At 44.5% G+C, this 22,616-nt stretch overlaps 1 protein-coding gene across 1 annotated transcript in view; it reads left to right on the forward strand.

Annotated features, from left to right (window-relative positions):
* LOC138784179 (mediator of RNA polymerase II transcription subunit 1-like) overlaps window positions 1-22,616 on the forward strand; it is a 90,334-nt gene that overhangs the window by 27,231 nt on the left and 40,487 nt on the right. Inside the window, exons 3-7 of the mRNA XM_069959691.1 lie at window positions 5,546-5,646; window positions 8,090-8,174; window positions 10,151-10,205; window positions 12,687-12,819; window positions 21,107-21,135. Coding sequence (XP_069815792.1) covers window positions 5,546-5,646; window positions 8,090-8,174; window positions 10,151-10,205; window positions 12,687-12,819; window positions 21,107-21,135 — 403 coding nt within the window. The remainder of the gene's footprint in view (window positions 1-5,545; window positions 5,647-8,089; window positions 8,175-10,150; window positions 10,206-12,686; window positions 12,820-21,106; window positions 21,136-22,616) is intronic.

Consider the following 22,616-nt stretch of genomic DNA (forward strand, 5'->3'; position numbering starts at 1 on the left):
CGTATGTGTAAACGCAGCGAACGATCAACAGATGTGCTGAATTTTGTGTGTGTTTGTGTCGGTGATAACAGTACCTGCATCCATAGGTATAATCTTGTGCCTTTTTGCTGTCTGTGGGGACGTAGTGACATAAGCATGGGAACGCAGGCCCCACTTCTGCTTGTGCTAGCTATCGGGGTGACTCCTTAGGAATCCTAGCACTGGCAGCAGAGTTCTTAGCTATAACTGCACATATCTGACTGCTGCCTCTTGTAGTACCTCAGACACCTGGCAAGGTTTTAAAGAGAACACTCTGATAGCCCTTCAGTGTGAAATAGGTGTTCCCCCTATCTCTTGGTAGCCTCACTAAGTGTTTTCTAGCCAGGCATGGCTAGATCTAGAACTCCATACCTCTCAAGTGTCCCTCGGACAGTCCCTACTTTTGAGCAAGGTCCCTCTGTTCCTCTTTGCCCCTTACATGTCCCTCTTTGCCCCTTACATGTCCCTCTTTTTAACCTAGGAATTAGCTTTGCTATAACTTTTATGTTGCTCTAGAAATAGAAAGTGTCTGGTTTCATACTGTATAATAGACCCAAACTTTCATCTTATTCCATCATATGCTGCAAGTTGGATCCTTAAAATTCTTATATTCATATGACATTATGGCCCCTTTCACACATGCAGATTCATTAATTTCTATGGCCCCATACACATATCTTTAGGTGTTACAGATCCGTTTTGGGGCCATAATATGTGCCGCAAAAAAAATGGATTAAGCTATATGACAGTGGGTCCCTGCAAATGCGAACAGTTACAGACACACATTCGTAATCTGGTCCGTGGTGAACTACAGCGAACCACAAGTGTCCCTTTTTGGCCATTCAAAGAGTTGGGAGGTATGGAACTCTTTTCATAAAGAAAACACACTACTTCGCTGACTGGTAGCTGACTAGCCTACTCTGTCCTCCTTCTCCTCAGACTAGAATCTACTACACTGGTTTTTACCTCACCACTTGGGGAGCTCTAGGTTTGGAGAAAACACACCCTGTGACACAAAATAAGGCCTCTCATAGGCTGGGAGTTGAAGGAGGACTCTGCATTAGGTATCCTAGACAGGGATTGGTTTCAGTCAGCTTACAAAGCACGACATCTGATGGGATAACACATGCAGTCAATCAAAGAAACAGTTAACCCTTTTGTAAAGAATCTCCTGCAGCTGTGCCATACAGTACATAACCTATAGTGAGACATCTAGTGGTGGAAGTGCAGAATACACCTAAAGGCTGCCTTCACACATAACTGATCCACAGCGGATTCGCAGCCAAATCCACTGGGGATCCGGTGCCATTCATCCCTATGAGAGCACATACTCACAGCAGGATGTCAATATGAGTATGTGAGTTAACCCCCCACAGCCGAGCAGGGCCGTTTTAATACATTGGTGGGCCCAGTGCACAGCCCTCAAGAGTGGGCCCCCCCTTCCCTTTCGGCACATTGTATAATGTACTGAATTTGCCCCCACACTGTATCAAGAGCCCCCAATACATACAGTAGTTACCTTATAACACTATTTCCACCATACAGTGATTACATATTACATAAAAACTGCACTAAACAAAACAGAAAGATATCACCAATGATACCATTACATAATACCGCCACATCATGACCCCTAACACTACAACCCTATAACAGAGTGCAGTTACATCCAGTGACTCACCGGGGGCGTCTTCTCTGATCAGAGTCTGTCACCTTTTCTTTATCTCTCCATCCAGCCTGGGCCACCTTGAAGTCTTCTCCTGGCTGTGAATCTTCTCTCCAGAATCTGCCAGACAAATATTTTAGGCTCCAACACATACAGTAGTTAGGTCCCTTGTACCCCTATACAGTAGTTACACCCCTCTGTGCCTCCATAGTTTTAAGGTGTCCCTGTAGTATATAGCCCCTCATGTGCTCCTCCAGTTATATACAGCCCTCCTGTGCGCTCCCCCATTAGTATATAGCCCCCGTGTGCTCTCCCCCAATAGTATATAGCCCCCCTGTGCTCTCCAATAGTATATAGACCCCTATGCTCTCCCACAATAGTATATAGCCCCCCTGTGCTCCCCCCAATAGTATTTAGCCCCCCTGTGCTCTCCCCAATAGTATATAACCCCCCTGTGCTCTCCATAATATATAGCCCCCCTGTGTTCTCCCCCATAGTATATAGACCCCTGTGCTCCCCAATAGTATATAGCTCCCTGTGCTCCCCAATAGTATATAGCTCCCCTGTGCTCCCCAATAGTATATAGCTCCCTTGTGCTCCCCAATAGTATATAGCCCCCTGTGCTCCCCAATAGTATATAGCTCCCCTTTGCTCCCCCATAGTATATAGCCCCCTGTGCTCCCCCATAGTATATAGCCCCCTGTGCTTCCCAGTAGTATATAGCCCCTGTGCTCCCCAGTAGTATATAGCTCCCCTGTGCTCCCCAGTAGTATATAGCTCCCCTGTGCTCCCCAGTAGTATATAGCTCCCCTGTGCTCCCCAGTAGTATATAGCTCCCCTGTGCTCCCCAGTAGTATATAGCTCCCCTGTGCTCCCCATAGTATATAGACCCCTGTGCTCCCCATAGTATATAGCCCCCTGTGCTCCCCATAGAATATAGCCCCCTGTGCTCCCCAATAGTATATAGCTCCCCTGTGCTCCCCCATAGTATATAGCCCCCCTGTGCTCCCCCATAGTATATAGCCCCCCTGTGCTCCCCCATAGTATATAGCCCCCCTGTGCTCCCCCATAGTATATAGCTCCCCTGTGCTCCCCCATAGTATATAGCTCCCCTGTGCTCCCCCATAGTATATAGCTCCCCTGTGCTCCCCCATAGTATATAGCTCCCCTGTGCTCCCCCATAGTATATAGCTCCCCTGTGCTCCCCCATAGTATATAGCTCCCCTGTGCTCCCCCATAGTATATAGCTCCCCTGTGCTCCCCCATAGTATATAGCTCCCCTGTGCTCCCCCATAGTATATAGCTCCCCTGTGCTCCCCCATAGTATATAGCTCCCCTGTGCTCCCACATAGTATATAGCTCCCCTATAGTATATAGCTCCCCTGTGCTCCCCCATAGTATATAGCCCCCCTGTGCTCCCCCATAGTATATAGCCCCCCTGTGCTCCCCCATAGTATATAGCCCCCCTGTGCTCCCCCATAGTATATAGCCCCCCCTGTGCTCCCCCATAGTATATAGCCCCCCTGTGCTCCCCCATAGTATATAGCCCCCTGTGCCCCCCATAGTATATAGCTCCCCTGTGCTCCCCTATAGTATATAGCTCCCCTGTGCTCCCCCATAGTATATAGCTCCCCTGTGCTCCCCCATAGTATATAGCTCCCCCTCCCATATAACATTGAAAAAAACAAACACTGTTACTCACCTAGGTCCACGCGTTCCTCTTCTCTTCCCTCTTGTGGCCGCACTTCCTGCGGTCACAAGAGGCTGCACTCCCCTTACCCTCGCGCCGACGCTCCAGTGACGTCGGGCGCTAGAGGGAGAGTGCGGCCTCTTGTGACCGCAGGAAGTGCGGCCACAAGAGTGACTGACAGGGAGGGAGCCAATGGCTCTCTCTCTGTCAGTGTCGCTGCTGCTGCAGTGCTGAAGCGCCGCAGCAGCAGCGGGCGGGGGCAGCGGCGAACGGCGGGGCCCTGAAGGGGCGCCATGGAGGGGTAAGTAGATTACCCATCCATGGCGCTCCCCCCTGACAGGCTGGTGGCCGGAGCCCTGTGCGACCGCACTGGTCGCACTTAGCAACGGCCGGCCTGCTCGGGGGGCCCCTTTAACCAGTGGGCCCGGTGCACGTGCACCATGTGCCCTCTGGTTAAAGCGGCCCTGCAGCCGAGAGCATACATTACCTGCTCAGCAACGCGGCTGCATGTGAGGCTTCTGGCTCCGGTACTGCTCAGCCAATCGGTGCTGCCTCACATGCAGCCACGGTGCTGAGCAGGTAAAGTATGCTCTCGGGGGGTTAACTCACATACTCACAGTGGGATGGTAATCCCGCTACGAATATGTGCTCTCATAGGGATGAATGGCACTGAATCTGCAGCAGATTTCATCTAAATAACTGAACACCGCATCAGATCTGCTGTGGATCCTGTACAAATGATACACTCTTAAATTGAAAATACATTTTGTGCTGAACCACATATAACAAACAGTAATAGCACTCCTGTTCTGGGACAGCTGTTGCACAGGCATCATGGGAATGGTAGTTTTTCAACTGATTGAGGGCTGCTAGTGTGACAATCCTGCTTTAGACCTACACTTATAGGTTGCATCAATGGCAGAATTTCAGCAACCACATTGCCCAAGCAGAGGCCTCTGTCTCGCATAACAACAGATCTTGACCCTTGATCTTAAGGGCAACTGCCACGGCTACCTATGATCAATTACTGTATGTCTCGGGGAAACTACTTTAGTGATACTTTAAATAAATGGGAATTTCTCTTGCTACAAACCTAGTGGACAAAACCAAGGGGCATAAACAATGTTTCCATAACAAGATCATACATACCATGTTTCCCCGAAAATAAGAGTGTCTTATATAAATTTTTACTCCCAAGGATGCGCTATGTCTTATTTTCAGGGGATGTCTTATTATTCCATGGAGAATTTACACTTTCTTATTAAAAAAAATAAAATAAAATAAATTATATACTGTACAATAGTTGTCACAAACCAGCATAACCAGACCTAACCCTGGTGGGGGCAGCATAGGAGATTTTAAGAAACTTTTTAATTGGGTTAATTAGGCAAAAATGCCATTATATGCATTCAAAAAGACTTTCCCCAGGTCCCCCCTCCCTCCTCCTCTCTTATTCACTGCTCATTTTTCTTTTACATCACTCGAGCCCTGTGTAACCTATGGAGGGGGGAGGAGGAAGATTAATCGCCAGCAGAGAGCAGAGAACAAAGGATTACACAGTGGGAGCTGTGTGAAAGACGGTATTCAGAGGTCAGTGCTGACTTCAGAGGAGAGAGCCCGGTGATGTAGCTGTAAATTAACTCTTTGTTGTCCTGTTTTGGTGCCTCATCTCCCTTAACCCCTCCCCTCTCCATAAGAGAACCATGAAGACGGGGGGGGGGGGGGGGGTAGTTTCAAACTGCTTTTTCATGATAAAAATGCATTTTTCGGCTAATAAACCCAATTACAAAGTTTCTTAAAATCGCCTGTACTATTGATTTCTGCAAAAAAATAAAATTAAACGACAGTGACACTTTAGGCTATCCTGTAAATCCTCCACTATGCCTCATTTTCGGGGAAACAGGGTAGCATACTTAACTTTTTTGGACAACGTATCTGACACTCTGTCTTGCAACAGAAATTGTATGATATATTTGGGCTTTAAATGTATTTACTTTTACTATCAATATTATGCAGAGCCAGTATTTCAGTAATACACCTTTTTATAGCTGCAGTTTTCTTTCTTTCCTTTCTTGAAAGCGCACATAGCAAAGGGCACCAGAGTAACATCATTGTAAAACCTAGATGGCATGTTTCAAATTATATTGTAATCTGTATCAACCCTTTTGCAGCTCCAGTAAAACTCTCATCAAAAACCTTATTAGAAAGACTTCACTTGAAATATTCCCAGAAATCATGGACAGAAACTTATAAACTTGTCCGTTATTGCCTGGTAAGAAGTTTTTTATTTTATTTTTCCTGTATAGTCTCTACAACCTTTACAGTTTGCTGTGTGACCTTTATCATCTTTCTACACAACCTATACAATTCTCCATTGCAAATTACTTTTTCAACACTCTCCTACGCCTCTCCAGCCCATGTGAGCTGTCCTTCAATTATTCTCTCCCACCTGTCCACTCTTTCAGCTGGGGTGTAAATCCCTACCCTTCCCTGTCGCTATTTCCAACACTGATAACAGAAACCCTATCTGGCAGGATTAGCTTTCTTTGAGTAATTGGTAAATGGCAGGGAATTTTCAATAACTACTATTAAGACAGTTGCTTTACAAATCAATGATAAAATAATTAGTACAAAGGTGTCCATAGCTTTTCTACGGTCCTGCTGTTCTACCATCATTAGCAATAATTTTAATCATTAAGATGTGTGGCAACCAGTACCAAAACAAAATGATTAGTGATGAAAATGGTATTTTTAATACATTAAAGGGTTTGGCCACTTTATAGTTAAAGCGTAACTATAATTTCAGTAGCCAAAAAATGAAATTCCTCAAATAAAAAGCCCACGTGTTACCCTTTAAAAAGAGCCCTAAAAAACGTTGATAGCGTGTACGCTCGCTGAGATATCCCCAGTTGTTTGGCTCAGAGGAATAAATGAATTTTTCTTCTGGCTGAGAGAATGTGGGCGTGGCCTATCCCTCATATCCCTGGCTGCGTCCCTCCAGTCACTGAGCAGCACCTTAGCAGATGTATCACACATAGCAGGATTAGATACAGCCCCAGCATACAGTATCACAATGTAAGATTAGATTCAGAGCCCCAGCCGATGGTATCACACACAGTGGGATTAGATACAGTCATCTGCTCTTATTACACTGTAGGATAATGTCAGCTCCAGCTCTTCCCCTGCGCTGCTCCTCTCACACAACACCCTCAGCTCTGCTTAGTCACCTCTGTGAGGGGAGGGGGGAGAACGAGCTGCTAGGAGGGGGGGGGGGGGGAGGTTCTCTCTCTCTCTCTTTCTTTCTTTCTCTCTCTTTCTTTCTTTCTTTCTTTCTTTCTTTCTTTCTTTTCTAGGTACGGATCTGCAGGGAGGGGGCGTGTCCAGCAGGAATGCAGAAATAAGTCACAGCCAGAGAGGGCTATAAGGGCTTAATCAGCCTTCTGTATTTAAAAAAAAATGTTCATTTTAGGTTATTAATGTATATTGGAAAAATTCTTATCAAGACCTAAGCTAACTAAAACTGAATGGTCAAAATATTTTATAGTTGCGCTTTAAATTGCTCAGTGTACAGTATTAGTAAGTGTGCTCAATGTATGTACTGACAGCAGCTCCCTGTGTACCTCATAGAGCTAAAATCAGACTCCCCTTAAATGTAGAATATGTTAAATTGAAATTTTAATTTCTTAAAGATGTCTTTCCATGCCCAGCCTGTTTGCAGCCACAGGAGGTGGATGGGAAGCCAAAAACAAAAAGCAACTTGCATAAAACCTGTTAACTTTAATGGAAGTAAACAGATGTAAACAGCATAGCTCCTAAGGCAATGCCATTTGTGCAACTTGCATTAAAGTCAACAAGTAACCCCCTGCACTTCAGCTGTTTTTGGTTTCCTAACTACCTCTAGCTGCCAAAATAACAGACCGAGAAGGGGGTGGGGGGTGGATAAGAATGGTTTGATAGGGAGGCCATCCCTATCTGATGGTGCAGATTTGAAGTTGCAGATTTAAAGGACAACTCCCGCGGGACCCCCCCCCCCCCCAAAAAAAAAAACACAGACACACACAGACACCATACTCACCATCCCTCCGGTGACGATCGCCACTCCATTCGCCCGCCGTCCGCCTCACCGTCACCGCCGTCCAGCGATGTCTCTGATTTCCGGGTCCTGGGGATGGAAAAGGCTGCCAGTGCGCTTGCGCACCGGCAGCCTTTTCATTGGCTGGAGCCCATCACATGGCTTCCAGCAACCTTAGCCAATCAGGGCTGACGAAGCTGGAAGCCATGTGATGCGCTCCAGCCAATGAAAAGGCTGCTGGTGCGCATGTGCACCAGCAGCCTTTTCCGTCCCATTCACTCTCTATGAAGACGCCGAGGAGGAAGAAGAACCGGACCGCCCCCCAGCTCTGACGTCGTCGTCACCAGATGCCGCCCGGGAGAAGAGGACCGTGACGATCGTAATAGGTAATGTATATATTCTTTAACTTCCGGGCGGGGGGGTCGGGGGTGCGAAAGTGGGGGAAGGGGGCCAGACCGGGTATTTAACCACATTACAAAGTTATATAACTTTGTAATGTGTGTTAAATAAGCTAAAAAATTTTTTCGTGGGAGTTGTCCTTTAAAGCAAATCTGGGCCATCAAATCTGCTGTGGGTCTGCTGCAAATCCTGTACGTGTGAATGCACTCTTTAATTATATTTTTAATGTTTTTTGTTTCTTTAGGATAAGCCTGCTGCAGCCACTATAAAATGCTTAACAGAACATCCAATTTTAAGATGCATTAATACACTGCAAGAAGCTGTAAAAGGTATATCAAAACAGCAGGTTCCTGTTATTTAACCTAGGTGGGATTAAATGCTGTGGCGTAGCGACCGCGGTCGCAGCGGTCGCCGCAGCGACCGGGCCGCTACCAAGGGGGGGCCCGCGAGGCCCCCCCTTGCCACTGTACTGCCCCCCTCCCACTCCCTCTTGTGATCGCAAGCAATGTTTTGCTTGCGATCAAAAGAGGCTGGCTGGGACATGTACATGTGTTTGACCACAAGATGGCAGTAGTTTACAGAAATAAATGTCAGTACTCTCTATTTTTATGTAATACACAGCAGGGAAGGAAATACATGGCGGACCACTAGATGATGCTGGTCTAGTGAAATAGATGGCAGTACATTAAAATTTACCACTAGATGATGCTGGTGTAGTGAAATAGATGGCATTACAGTAAATTCACCACTAGATGATGCTGGTGTAGTGAAATAGATGGCAGTACACTAAATTCACCACTAGATGATGCTGGGGTAGTGAAATAGATGGCAGAATACTCTGTTCACATGTAAATGGGGATAATGTAATGAAAAAGATGGCAGTACACTCTATGATGGCAATACTATTTGACCACTAGATGGCAGTACATTCTATGGAATGACTTGCGGGGCTGGGAGCATCTCGTGGGCAAAAAAAAAGGTCCCGGGAAGCCCCACCCACTTCCGCAGGAAGCCCGCCAGCCCGTGGCTAGAATACTAGAGAAACCATACAGGTGAGTATAGATTTTTTTTGTTTTAAAGGACATGATGGGGGGTGTAGTGGTATGATGATGAAGGAACAATAGGATGATGAGGGGTGGTGTAGTGGTATGATGATGAAGGAACAAGAGGATGATGGGGGGTGTAGTGGTATGATGATTAAGGAACAAGAGGATGATGAAGGGTGTAGTGGTATGATGATTAAGGAACAAGAGGATGATGAAGGGTGTAGTGGTATAATGATGAAAGGGCAGGAGGATTAAGGGGTAGTAGTATGATGATGGAGGGGCAGGAGGATGAAAGGGGTAGTAGTATGGTGATGAAGGGGCAGAAGGAGGGGATAACATGGGGGGCATCTGTAAGGGGGATAAAATGGGGGCCATCTATATGGAGGGCATCTATAAGAGGGACAACACAGGGGGGCCATCTATAAGGGGGAAACATTGGGGGGTCATCTATAAGGTGGACTACACGGGGGTGTATACAATAGGGCATGCACAGAGGGGGGCATGTACTGTAAGGGGGGTCACATAGTGTCAGGGCTACCTAAAAAATGAGGGTGTAAAGGGGACAGTACAGATGTGCAGTTTTTAGAGAGATGAGGATGGTGTCAGTGTGAGGAGCCTAATATGTCTGTCTGGCAGATTCTGTGGATTCGTGGCTCAGAGAAGTTCTCATAATGGCCCAGGACAGATGGAGAAGATGAAAAGGGAAGAACTCCAATCAGAGAAGACGTCCCCTGTGAGTCACTTGATATAACTGCACTGTAATTTATATGACTGTATGAAGTGATATTGGTCTATGTACAGAGGATTTTATTCAGTAGCAGCGGTGTTGTTAGTCAGTATGTGGTGGTATTAGTCAGTAGCAGCGGGGTGTTAGTTAGTATGTGGTGGTATTAGTCAGCATGTGGTGGAATTATTTGTTACTTGTTATCTGGTACTGTGTTTTATTGGATTTAGTATACTGGATTTGGTCAGTAACAATATGGTGGTGATGGTTGTGGTGTGGCGGTAATATTTCCCCTTGTCTACTGGTAATATTGGTCTCAGTAAACAGGATTTGGTTAGTAACAGTATGGCGGTAATATGTATGATGATAATATTATTGGTAATATCAGTCTTGAGATATATATTAGCATCGAGAAAGGGGGGGCCCAAGTTGACCTCTTGCACCAGGGCCCAAGAGACATTAGCTACGCCCCTGATTAAATGAGTTATGTTTTTGCATTGTATTCACATGGTCTAACATTTTCTCTGAATTCTAGCAAAATCCCTTTCAACTTTATTAACTCGAATAGAAGCCATATCAAAGCAAAAGGGGTAAGTTAGTTGTTTTTGTCCAAATCCATAAGTTTTTGTTAAAATGTTTTGGCAAACTTATTACATGTACTTTTTCAGCCCTATGGTATCTAGACAATACAAAATAAGGTTTGATTGCTACAACTTTCTTGGTGATTCTAGATGCTGATATTCCATTTGCACATCCGTATAGATCTTAGAGGCGGCCAGACACTCTAGCCAGAAATTAGGAGGTTAGGCGCGCTGGAGGGTGGGTGCGCTGTGCAGTCTGCTGACCTCCAGAGCTCAATGTCTAAGAAGGAACTGAAGTAACTGGAGGGGGCTAAGTGCTGACAAGACAGTTGGGTGCCCTCCAAGCTGTTAGTTTAAGGCTATGTTCCCAGACACTATTTTTCTTCAGGATTTTGGTCAGTATTTTAAAACCAAAACCATGGATTAAAAACACAGGCTATGTTCACACTGTTGAAATTGAGTGGATGGCTGCCTTTTATTGTCAAATTATTGGCCGTTGTTTTGAAATAACAGACGTTATTTGCCAATAAATAATGACCAGGAATACCAAATATGTGTTTTATTTTTTCAGCTTTTTGTAATAATACATGCCTTTTATTGGGAAAGGATCACTTTTTTTAAATGTTTTTCCACTTTTATTTGATTTTTTCAAAACCATTAAATTTTTTCCACTATATTTTAGCTATTTTCCCACTTTATAGATCGCTAATATAGCACATATTAGTACACCAGTACTGCCATGTGCTATACCTGTCAGTTTTACACTGACACTTAGCCTTGGAGACGGAGCCTGCAGCTGGATCTCGCAGGTTTCCATGGCTGGAGTTGCCAGGGGCCATGATTTAACAGGTACCCAGCTAAGGCAAACATTGGCACCCAGCGATCGCACTGCTGTCATCCCTATAAATTTCATGGTCAGTACTGAACACAGCATCTATAAGGTTAAACTGGCCGTCCGGGCTCGAGTTTGTCTCTTGGCTGTTGCAAGGAGACCTTGGGTTCTGCCGGAGGCCGGGAACAGTAAACATCACTGCGTGATTCTGTGTGGCGCATGTTTATATTCATGACATTCTGAAACGTTATAATGCATTAAGTACTTTCATTTCATGACATTCCTGAACAATTTAGGGCAAGGGATTAAGGCTCTGTTCAAACTTTTTTTTTTTTACAGGTGTAAATAGAGTAATCATTATTTACGGCCATAATTTTCAAAATAAGGCTGTATTTTTGCCTCAAAAAAATGTTTTGTGAACATAGCGTAAATTATAAATGGCTAGTTGTCCTTTGAGTATGCTCCTTAACGACTCTGGACGTAGCGGTACATCATGGCACAAAAAAATAAGCCCTCACACAGCCCTACAGACTGAAAGATAAAAAGGTTATAAGAGTCAGAATAGAACAATTTTAAGTACATTTTATGTATTTTTTTTTTTTTTTTTTTAAATTAAAGTAATATAATAAAAGCTATATAAATTGGGTATGGTTGTAATTATACTAGAGAACATGTCTGATTTACCCCATGGCGAACATTGCAAAGACAAAAGGAAAAGTGCTGTATTTTCCGGCCTACGACATTTAAACCGCAAAAAAACTGCAGTGAAGTCAGGGTTGTCTTTTACATGCCGGATGCAGTTGTCACATACAGTAGGGGGAGCCAAAGAACAGCCGTGGCTGCATCCCCCTCGTATGTGGCGACTGTATGACAGCAGCGTGCAGGGCATTAGCTGACAGGAGGGCATCAGCGTTTCAATGACTGTGATCCGGCTCGGTGATGGATTGCACTGGGCTCCGCAGCCCGCTGATCTCATTGATCATTGAAGCATATGTATACTTCAATAATCTATTGAAAAATAATTAAAATGTATGTTGTATAAGGTATTACAGTTAAAAAGTATTTTTAATAATTAAAATTTCCTATCCCGTATAATAAGTGTAATTCACTCCCCTTTTCCCATTTTATAAATAAAAAAGATAAACATTTCCTATCGCCATGCATGGAATCACCCAAACTATAAAATTATGACATTCTTGAGCTTGCATGGCCGTAAGCACAAAAAAGGCCAAAGTGCAAAATTGCACATTTTTTGCTTACATCAAATCCAGAAAATGTACTAAAAATTGTCCAAAAAGTCGCATATGCGCAAACAAACTACTGATGGAAAGTGTGGAAGAGCAGTTGTCTTACATGACTAGCTGTCTTATACGCTGGAAAATACAGTACACTTTCTTTCCACTTCAATTTTACATCACTTTGCATATTTTATGGAAAAAATAAGAGTAAAGTATAATTGGTGTTGCAAAAAAATAAAAATAAAAATTGGCTTTGTCCTGAAGAAGTTAATACAGTGGGCTTCCCTGGTGTGTCTAAAGGTGCAACAAGTTTCCGGAAAACTTCAGAAATGTTCCAAATTTGATAACTCATTCCATAGAATAAAAAACATAATGCCACTAAAAAGTGTGATAGCCTTTTGTGATTTTTCTAAATCCTAGATTGGAGTCCCACTTGGGCCCAAATGGAAGAATCTGCTACATAACATCAGAAATGTTCTATATAGAAGTGCAAGTGAAGAAGAATGGACATGTAGCATTTGTCAAGCTGGCTCACCATGGGGAATCTCCAACAGTAAGTTTCATCCACCATTATAATCACAGAACTGTATGGTTCTTACCCAGTCCAAATTTAATCACTGAAGTGACATAATCATCGAGTTACATTTAAACTCTTATACTAATAAAAAAATACCTTAGGGTGAGTTCACACATAGTAAATTGCAGTGGATTTCATGATTCAAGTTCTGCAGCTAAATCCACTGCAATTCCCGGCATCGGCATTTTGAATAGGTTTAAATACTTGCAGCAGAATTCTCATTCCGCTGCGAGTATGTAAATGCCGCCACCCTTAACCCACAGCGGCCCGCTGAGTACTTTACCGGTCTGCATTCCAGCCTGCTTCTGTGGCTCCTGGCGTCCCACTCAGCCAATCAGTGTGCTGTTCCTCCGCAGCCACTGATTGTCTGAGCAGGACATTAGGATGCTGGGAGCCACAGAAGCAGGCCGGAACATGGACCAGTATAAGGGGACAGGGTTTACATACTCACAGCGGAATGAAACTTCTGCTGCGAGTATGTAAACTTACATGACATTTTGCTGTGAAATCTGCTGTGATTCCCATATGTGTAAACTCACAGCCTGATGAGTAATGTAAACAAGAGTTGATCTGCTAGATCCTAACACGTTAGCAATGTCTGTGTAGCCCTTGCTTTAAAAGTGTAAAATAATAAAGTCTATACATAACTTTCCACACTTGCTGTGTTCTCCTCACTTCTGACTGCTGTCTGTAGCCGCCAGTGGAACTTCAGAGCCAGTCTCTGAAGTGACAGGCCGCTCAGCCAATCACTGGCCCAGATGGGACCACTGCAGCCAGTGATAAGATGAGCAGCCTGTCACTTCAGAGACTGACTCTGAAGTTCCATCGGTGACAGAGGGCAGAAGCGAAAACATTGTTCATGTCTGCTAATTGTTGCCTTCTATTACACAGGGCGATTATTGGCCGTAACGTTTTATGTACAAATGTACAAAGCATGACATAGGGGTCCTTTTTAGACTGGTAGACCCATGCCTGATATAAATGCTAATCTAGTAGATTGTTGCTCACTATGGACTCTCTCACATTCAGTGATTTTTAAGGACTGTGATTTAAGTCGACCGGCTACTTTAGCTCCATGATCTCTGAAAAACCATCTATGATGGCTTCCGTTTTTTAATCCGTGCCCTTTTTTTTTTTTTACTAATATAGGTATGACATCACCCCAGTATGTGTTCCACTATGTGTAGGCATCCATCCCCCCCCCCCCAGTATTTATTTATTTTTTTTACATGTGTATACCCCGTGTGGCACCCTCAGCAGGGCCGTCTTTCCCATTGGGCAGGGTAGGCAGCTGCCCGGGGGCCTATGACTCATGGGGGGCCCCAGTGGCAGCCGCCTACCCTGCAGAAATGAAGGGAAGCTGATAAGCCACGCTGTGCCCCCTCTCCCCAGTACATTACAGGGCCGCACTGACGCTGCGCACTGCCCCAGCGCTCTCCTCTCCTCACATAAATAAGCTGCAGGGTCGGTCTGTGATGTGGGCGGCTGAAGCTCCCCCCTCCGTTAAGCCCCGCCCCCTGTGGACTGGTCCCATGTTCCTCCTGGCCTGGGACTTCCTGCCCCCAGCAGGCCTTGGGATGGTTATGTGCGGGGCCTCACAGCAGCTGCAGCCTGTGCTGCCATAGCAGGAGACCAGCAGTGTGGAGAGCAGGAGGCTACAGGCTGCTAACCTCCAGCTACAGAGCTTCCTGACCATCCCCCTCCTGTCCTGTGCTCCACTGCAGGAAATGTCAGGTACCTGGGGCTGTAGATAGCAGGGAGGTCGGGACAGAGAAGAGGGGGGAGTCTGCAGATCTGGGCTGAGAGAAGAACACACACACACACCCCTACCCCTGTTCCCCCATAGCTGCCCCCTCTCCCCCGGGCTGCTTTGCCCCTGTCCACCTGTAGCTGATCTGTACCTCCCAAGCTGCAATGTGCACCCCCTCCCCCCCAGACTGCTGTGTTCTCCCCTTCAGGCTGCTGTACCCCCATACACTTGAGGCTGCTGTACCCCCCCCCCCCCAGACTGCATGTATGGCCAGGTTTGCACTATGTAAAAACAAGCCTAACATGTGTAAAGATTATTTATATATATATACATAGATAGATAGATATATATCGTTACACATGTTAGGCTTGGTTCCTATTTGTGTTTTGTTTTTTTTTTTTTCTTCTCCTGAGCATTGAAGGAGAGGAATGAACCCCCCCCACCCCACAGATGCGGCAAAACTGCTTCAGACAGAAGGATACACACATACAGAACAATATGCATCCATACAGAACGATGCACACCCATACAGAACCATACAGTACAATATACACTCATACAATACAATATACACCCATACAGTACAATATACACCCATACAAAACCATACAGTACAATATACACCCATACAGAACCATACAGTACAATATACACCCATACAGTACAATATACACCCATACAGAACCATACAGTACAATATACAGTACACCCATACAGAACCATACAGTACAATATACACCCATACAGAATCATACAGTACAATACACACCCATACAGAACCATACAGTACAATATACAGTACACCCATACAGAACCATACAGTACACCCATACAGAACCATACAGTACAATATACAGTACACCCATACAGAGCCATACAGTACAATATACACCCATACAGAGCCATACAGAACAGTATACATCCATACAGTACAATATACACCCATACAGAACCATACAGTACAATACACACCCATATAGAACCATACAGTACAATATACACCCATACAGAACCATACAGTACAATACACACCCATACAGTACAATATACACCCAAACAGAACAATATACGCCCATACAGAACTATACAGTACAATATACACCCATACAGAACTATACAGTACAATATACACCCACATGGGGCTGCACAGCACAAGGTTGGGGGTAGGGGGGATGCGGGGACTTGATCTTGGGTCGGGGGGCCCAGTTCACAGCTATGCCCAGGGGCCCATCGTTTTGTTAAGACGGCCCTGACCCTCAGTAACTCATACCCCCAAATAAGGCCTAGTTAGCCAGCCCAGCACACCCCTCCTTTCCTCATATTCTCCAGTAGTATGCCCGAGCTTCCTACACCCCATTTAGCCACTTTCCTCTGTAAGGGTATGTCTACACTGCAGGAGGGGGGCGGCGTGGCCCCCTTTGGCAGGAAGCGGAACATTTCTGCCACCAACCACAAGAATGATTGGCAAGGCCTGCCCCTTGGGTCAGCTGACCTCCAAGCAGGCTGTCAGTGCGGCAACAAAGAGAGCAGCCGGACACCCTGTGAGGTGAGAAGGGAGTCACAGGTCGTGTGGGCTTGAGAGCAGCCCATGTTCTATATATTATTATTTTTTTCTTCGCGGCATGGATCGTCTGAATAGACTGATACATCTTTACAACAAGGTGTGTAAATAAGGCCTATGGGTCCATTCACACATACAGGATCTGCATTAGATTGGACGGTGCAAATACAATGCTGTGTTTAGTCATTTAGTTGTGCAGGATCTGTAGCAGATTTGAATCTGCAAATATCAATGTAACTATATTACTAAATGCAGATTTGATGCTGTGCCATTAAATCTGCTGCACAGGGTGCAGCTAAAGGCTGATGGGCCCTGGTGCAAAATTTTAGCTTGGCCCCCCTTCCCCCATCTTATTCGATCAGGTGCAGTCAGAGTGCTGTGAGGTGCTGGGCTGGAGGTCCATGAGAGAAAGTGGCGAGGGGGGCCATGTGGGGTAAGGCATTGGGATAGTTCAAAGAAGTCCAAATATCAAAGAAAAATAAAACAAAGCCAGCACCACATCCTTATATCACACAGATGGATCCAGGCAACCAAAAAGCCGTAACACCCTGCTAGTATTAATAACGAAACACAATACAGATCAGAGGGTATGGCTGCAAGTCTCTGGACCCCATTGTCATCACGCTACCTACAGCACAGTACTGGACTCTCTGTACTGCGCATGCGACGAGTTTGAAGAACGCCCCTCAAGGCCAGAGAGGCGGTATTACATCGCCAAACCGCCCAGGGGACGTGACTACCTTCAAACAGCCCACCACCTAGATGATTACTTGGGGTCATTAACATACGGCGTGCCAATTTGTAAAATTAAGTTTGCGAGTTTTACTTTGCAGGGACGAAGGATACAGGGACATGTATGGAAAGTGGGCTGAGTGATTTATCAGCACATTTCCCTAGCTTTAATAGGCATTTTTAATGTAATTGGTTCCCTTTTTAAGGTGCATCCAAAATCAATAACCCTATATGTCAATAGGAATTCTTTATTGACATATATAGTTATTGATTATTAAAATGCAGAGCAAGCGGACTTGAGCATGCTCATCTCTAGTACTATATTAAATTATTATTTTTTTAAATCTATATTTAAAACATGCTTGTATCATCAGGAGTAGTCATAGACATAGAAGTATCTTGTGGTAGTATGTCATGCATAATATGATCCAATATATCAGCTAAAGAGGAGAGAGATGCTGGAATCAATATAAGACGCCTGTTTGAGTGTTTTGCTAACTATTAATGTTTAAGCAGTTATACCCAGTATGTGTGCACAACTGCTTAAGATGAGACCCATATAGTAATTAGCCCCCCTGTACCTCTAGTAGTTGGGTTCTCTGTGCTTTCATTCAGGTAGCCTTCCCACCCCACTAGTAACTAGTACAGTCATGGCCAAAAGTTTTGAGAATGATACAAATATTAATTTTTACAAAGTCTACTGCTTCAGTTTGTAAAATGGTAATTTGCATATACTCCAGAATGTTATAAAGTGATCAGCTTAACAGCAATTACTTGCAAAGTCAATATTTGCTAGAAAATGAACTTTATCCCCCAAAACAGCCCTGCCTTAAAAGGACCAGCTAACATCGTTTCAGTGATTGCTCCATTAACACAGGTGTGGGTGTTGATGAGTACAGGGCTGGAGATAAATCTGTCATGATTAAGTAAGAATTACACCACTGCACACTTTAAAAGGAGGCTGGTGCTTGGCATCATTGTTTCTCTTCTGTTAATCATGGTTATCTCTAAAGAAACACGTGCAGTCATCATTGCACTGCACAAAAAGAGGGAAGAGTGTCGAAGCTAGAAAGATTGCACCTCAGTCAACAATCTATCGCATCATCAAGAACTTCAAGGAGAGAGGTTCCATTGATGCCAAAAAAGGCTCCAGGGTGCCCAAGAAAGACCAGCAAGCACCAGGACTGTCTCTTTTAAAAGTGTTTCAGCTGCGGGATCGGGCTACCAGCAGTGCAGAGCTTGCTTAGGAATGGCAGCAGGCAGGTGTGAGTGCATCTGCACGCACTGTGAGGCGGAGACTCTTGGAGCAAAGGCCTGGTCTCAAGGAGGGCAGCAAAGAAGCCACTTCTCTCCAGAAAAATCATCAGGGACAGACTGATATTTTGCAAAAGGTAAATAGGTACAGGGAGTGGACTACTGAGGACTGGGGTAAAGTCATTTTCTCTGATGAATCCTCTTTGCGATTGTTTGGGACATCTGGAAAATAGCTTATTCGGAGAAGATGAGGTGAGCGCTACCACCAGTCTTGTCTCATGCCAACTGTAAAGCATCCTAAAACCATTCATGTGTGGGGGTTGCTTCTTAGCCAAGGGAATCGGCTCTCTCACAGTCTTGCCTAAAAACACAGCCATGAATAAAGAATGGTACCAGAATGTCCTCCAAGAGAAACTTCTCCCAACCATCCAAGAGCAGTTTGGCGATCAACAATGCCTTTTCCAGCATGATGGAGCACCTTGCCATAAAGCAGAGGTGATAACTAAATGGCTCAGGGAACAAAACATAGAGATTTTGGGTCCATGGCCTGGAAACTTCCCCGGATCTTAATCCCATTAAGAACTTGTGGTCAATCATCAAGAGACAGGTGGACAAACAAAAACCAACAAATTCTGACAAAATGAAAGCATTGATTGTGCAAGAATGGACTGCTATCAGTCAGGATTTGGTCCAGAAGTTGATTGAGAGCATGCCAGGGAGAATTGCAGAGGTCCTGAAGAAGAAGGGTCAACACTGCAAATATTGACTTGCTGCATTAACTCATTCTGACTGGCAATATAAGCTTTTGTTACTCATAATATGATTGCAATTATGTTTCTGTATGTGATAAAAACATCTGACAAACATACATAAAAACCAGAGGGCAGCAGATCATGTGAAAATATACTATTTGTGTCGTTCTCAAAACTTTTGGCCATGACTGTATGCCCTATGTAGCTATCCCTCACATAGGTAACCCTAGCCCACCTAGTAGTCAGCCTTCCTGTAGTAAGCACGCCCTGTAGGTAAGCCCCACTATAGTAAACCTCCTCCCCAGTAGGCAATTGACCCCCTCTGTAGTCATTCGCCCAGGTAAACCCTATCTTCTTGTAGGCAATCTCCCCCCCCCCCCCCCCCCCCACAAAAATAAAAATAAAAAAATACACAATCTCCCCTCCAGCACAGTTTGTCGCTCTGTTAGTGCATTGTATTTACCTATAGGATACCCATTGGGTAATAAGGTACAAAGTGATAACAATATAAATATATATATATATATATTATACACATACATTTTTTTTTAATTTGGGTCAAGGAGCCACTGCTAAATTTTTTTTTTTTTTTTTTAAGGAAATCAACAGGGGTTGTTATTGCAAGCTGTTTTGCAATATACGCTTGTCATGAATGTGCCTGGGATGAACTCCGTGCGCCCCTCGGCTCGTGCTGCGCGGCTAAGATGGCGCTGATTTCAGTGTTTTGTGTGTCTTGAGCAGTAACCTGAACCTTGTCTGAACACTGCTCTATTTCCTTCTGTGTTCAGCCACGCCCGCTTTGCCTGAGATACTCCTGGCAACTCCGGAGTTAACTCTGATGCTGGTTAGCTAGTCTGACAGACTGTTCTCCCTGCCAGTCAGGTTGCTCTTGCCCCAGGTGTTCTGAGGAGATTAGGGGTCTGGTCCAATCAGCTCCTGCACTGGACCTCTGGTCTCCTATATAGTGTCTGCCAGCCTGCCTCTCACTGCCGGATATTGAGCTTGTCTCTGCCTGGTTCTGTATTTGCTATTCTTGCTCTGTTTATTCTGACTCTGCTTTGTGTTTCTGACCATTCCTGCTTGCTGCCTGCCCCTGACCATATTGCCTGTTTATTGACCTCGCCTTTGGATTGTGATTTTGTACTTTTGCTGCCCGATTGTTGTGACCCGGACTGTCGACCATTCTTTATTGTGTTTTGTCTGTCTGTCTTGTCTGAGTCCCACCTAGCCAGTGCAGGGACTGACGCCCAGTTGCTCGCCGCCATCTTAGGGCGGATTGTGGCAAATAGGTAGAGGACAGTGGGCGGGGCTGAGCTTAGGGCTCACTGTGTTGTCTTGTCTTGCTGTCCGGTTCCTGACAACGCTATTTTTTAAGTTTTGAATGTTTAAATCAGCTTTATACATATTGCCACCAGGTGCCTCAATTCACTGTACATGTGTACAGCTGCCGGGGGTGCTCGTATTGTATAGTCAGCTCTCCTGTCACACAGCACCAAAACATTACACTGATTGAATTGTTGCATACCAAAGAGAATTGTCTCCTAGCAAGCATGCATAGTTGATAATGATTAGAAAAAGTTGTTTATATAATTAGCCTGTGTGTGTGTTGGTCTCTTTCTTTTTTTTAAATAGAGAAAAGATCAAATATCAGTAGGGGCCACAGTTTCGCCATGTGTATAATGTTGTAAACATGGGGGTTTCTTTGGACACCCACTATATATATATATATATATATATATATATATATATATATATATATATATATTATATAATTTTTTTTTGTTTTTGTTTTTTTTGTTTTTATTATTATTTACGTATACACTTCCATTCAGTGGCAGCACTAAGGGACAACACAGCCACTCTGCTGCCAGCAACATTTCTGCTGGTAACTGTCAGCAGTCACTGCTCACACTACAGAGGCTTCAAGCACCGTGGTAGTGTTGGACAGCCCCTCTCTCTCAACCCAATCCTGCCCCCCAATCCTGTGCACTGTGACACAAATGTTGGTGACAGCAGAGGGACCAGGTTACCCCCTACTGCTGCCACTAACCTGAAGTGTATATGTATATAAAAACTTTTTTTATTAGTTATTTTACAAAGTAACACAACTTGAGTAAAGCAAGTATTTAACATAAACTCTTTATCTCCGGAGTACCCCTTTAAATTCTTGTTTTCAAAATTTTAACACATTTCTTTTCTTTTATGATTTCCTAGATCTGCAAGGAACTACTTCTGCTTCTCAGGTATTTACAGTGTCTTCACATACAAAGTTTTGTGTTACAGTGGTGCCTTGGATTACGAGCATAATTCGTTTCGGGACCGCGCTTGTAATCCAAATATTATTCTGAATAACATGTAAAACAAATGAAACAAACATTCAGAAACAGCAGAATGTGCGTTTCCCATCCTCTCCATTACTGTACAGTAACTTATAATATCACAAAGGCGGACAGACTGCAGGGAGCATGAAGGAATGAGCAGGGCAGATGTGGACACATACATGCAGCACTTTCTGTCCGGGGAGAGAGGGGTTATAGCTATGAAGAGATTACCCCCACAGTCCTGTCCCCTGATGCAAGCCCCAGCCTGAAGTGGATCTGCCATGATTTGGAAGGTGAGGGAGATTTCCTGGGTCAGGGTACAGTGCTGTAGACTCCGCTATGCAGACCATGCCCCTCCTCCATTCGCGCTCCCACCCAGTACAGGGAGCTCTTAAACCAAAGCAATGCTCTTAAACAAAGTCACAATTTTGAACTGTGAGCTCTTAAACCAAAACGCTCTTAAACCAAGTTACTCCTAAACCAAGGTATCACTGTATTCTCATTTGTGTGATATCTTTGTATCGTAAAGCGAAGGGGTGCAACTTGGTGTCTAAAACATGTACCAACTATCAAAAAGGGCAGAAAGCTAGACACTATACATTCAAGTACACACCACCAAAATAATTTATTTTTTTTATTTGAGCATGCTTAAAAAAAGACACCACAACAAAAAAAAAGTTATGGTACTCCCTCAATCAATCAAAAGTATTGCTCCACATGATCCAATATGTACAGATAGGTTAAACCTGATTATATTATGCGATGTAGTTAGCACTACTAGATGTAATGGCAAATCACCCCAACAATAAATACAGTGATAAGGAACAGGGCCAGCTCCAGGTTTTTGTGGTCCCTTGGTCGAGAGAGCCTCAGCGGGCCCCTTTTGTCTAGCACACTTTGGGGCACACCTACTAAAGTTTGACAAAATACCGATTTAAAAAAGCATAATTCAGTTACTCACAGGTGACGTCTACTTTGATCTGAGACGATCGCTCTCCCTTTCCTCTCCATCTTGCCCGGACGACCATGATGATTTCTTCAAGCTACAACCCTTCTCTTCAGAACCTGTCAGACAAACCTCTTAGGCTCTGCACATTTCCAGCAACTATCTTCCCTTTTTCCACACCCATAGGCTTTCATACAGTAGTAACTTCGCTGTTTGGTGTCATGTGCAGTAAAGTAAGGAGGTATGTGGGTCCTGTAGGTAGGATCCCGTGCTGTGCCCCCAATATAGTAATAATGTCCCCATGCTGTGCCCTCCATTTAGTAAAAATGCCCTCTATAACCATAGTCATGCCCCCTGCTCTGCCCCCATAGTCATGCCCCTTGTTCTGTCCCCATAGTCATGCCCCTTGCTCTGTCCCCATAGTAATGTTCTCTGCTGATGACCCGGTCAAGACCCA

This window comes from Dendropsophus ebraccatus, chromosome 2 (genome assembly GCF_027789765.1).
Source record: "Dendropsophus ebraccatus isolate aDenEbr1 chromosome 2, aDenEbr1.pat, whole genome shotgun sequence".
NCBI classification, from domain to species: domain Eukaryota; kingdom Metazoa; phylum Chordata; class Amphibia; order Anura; family Hylidae; genus Dendropsophus; species Dendropsophus ebraccatus.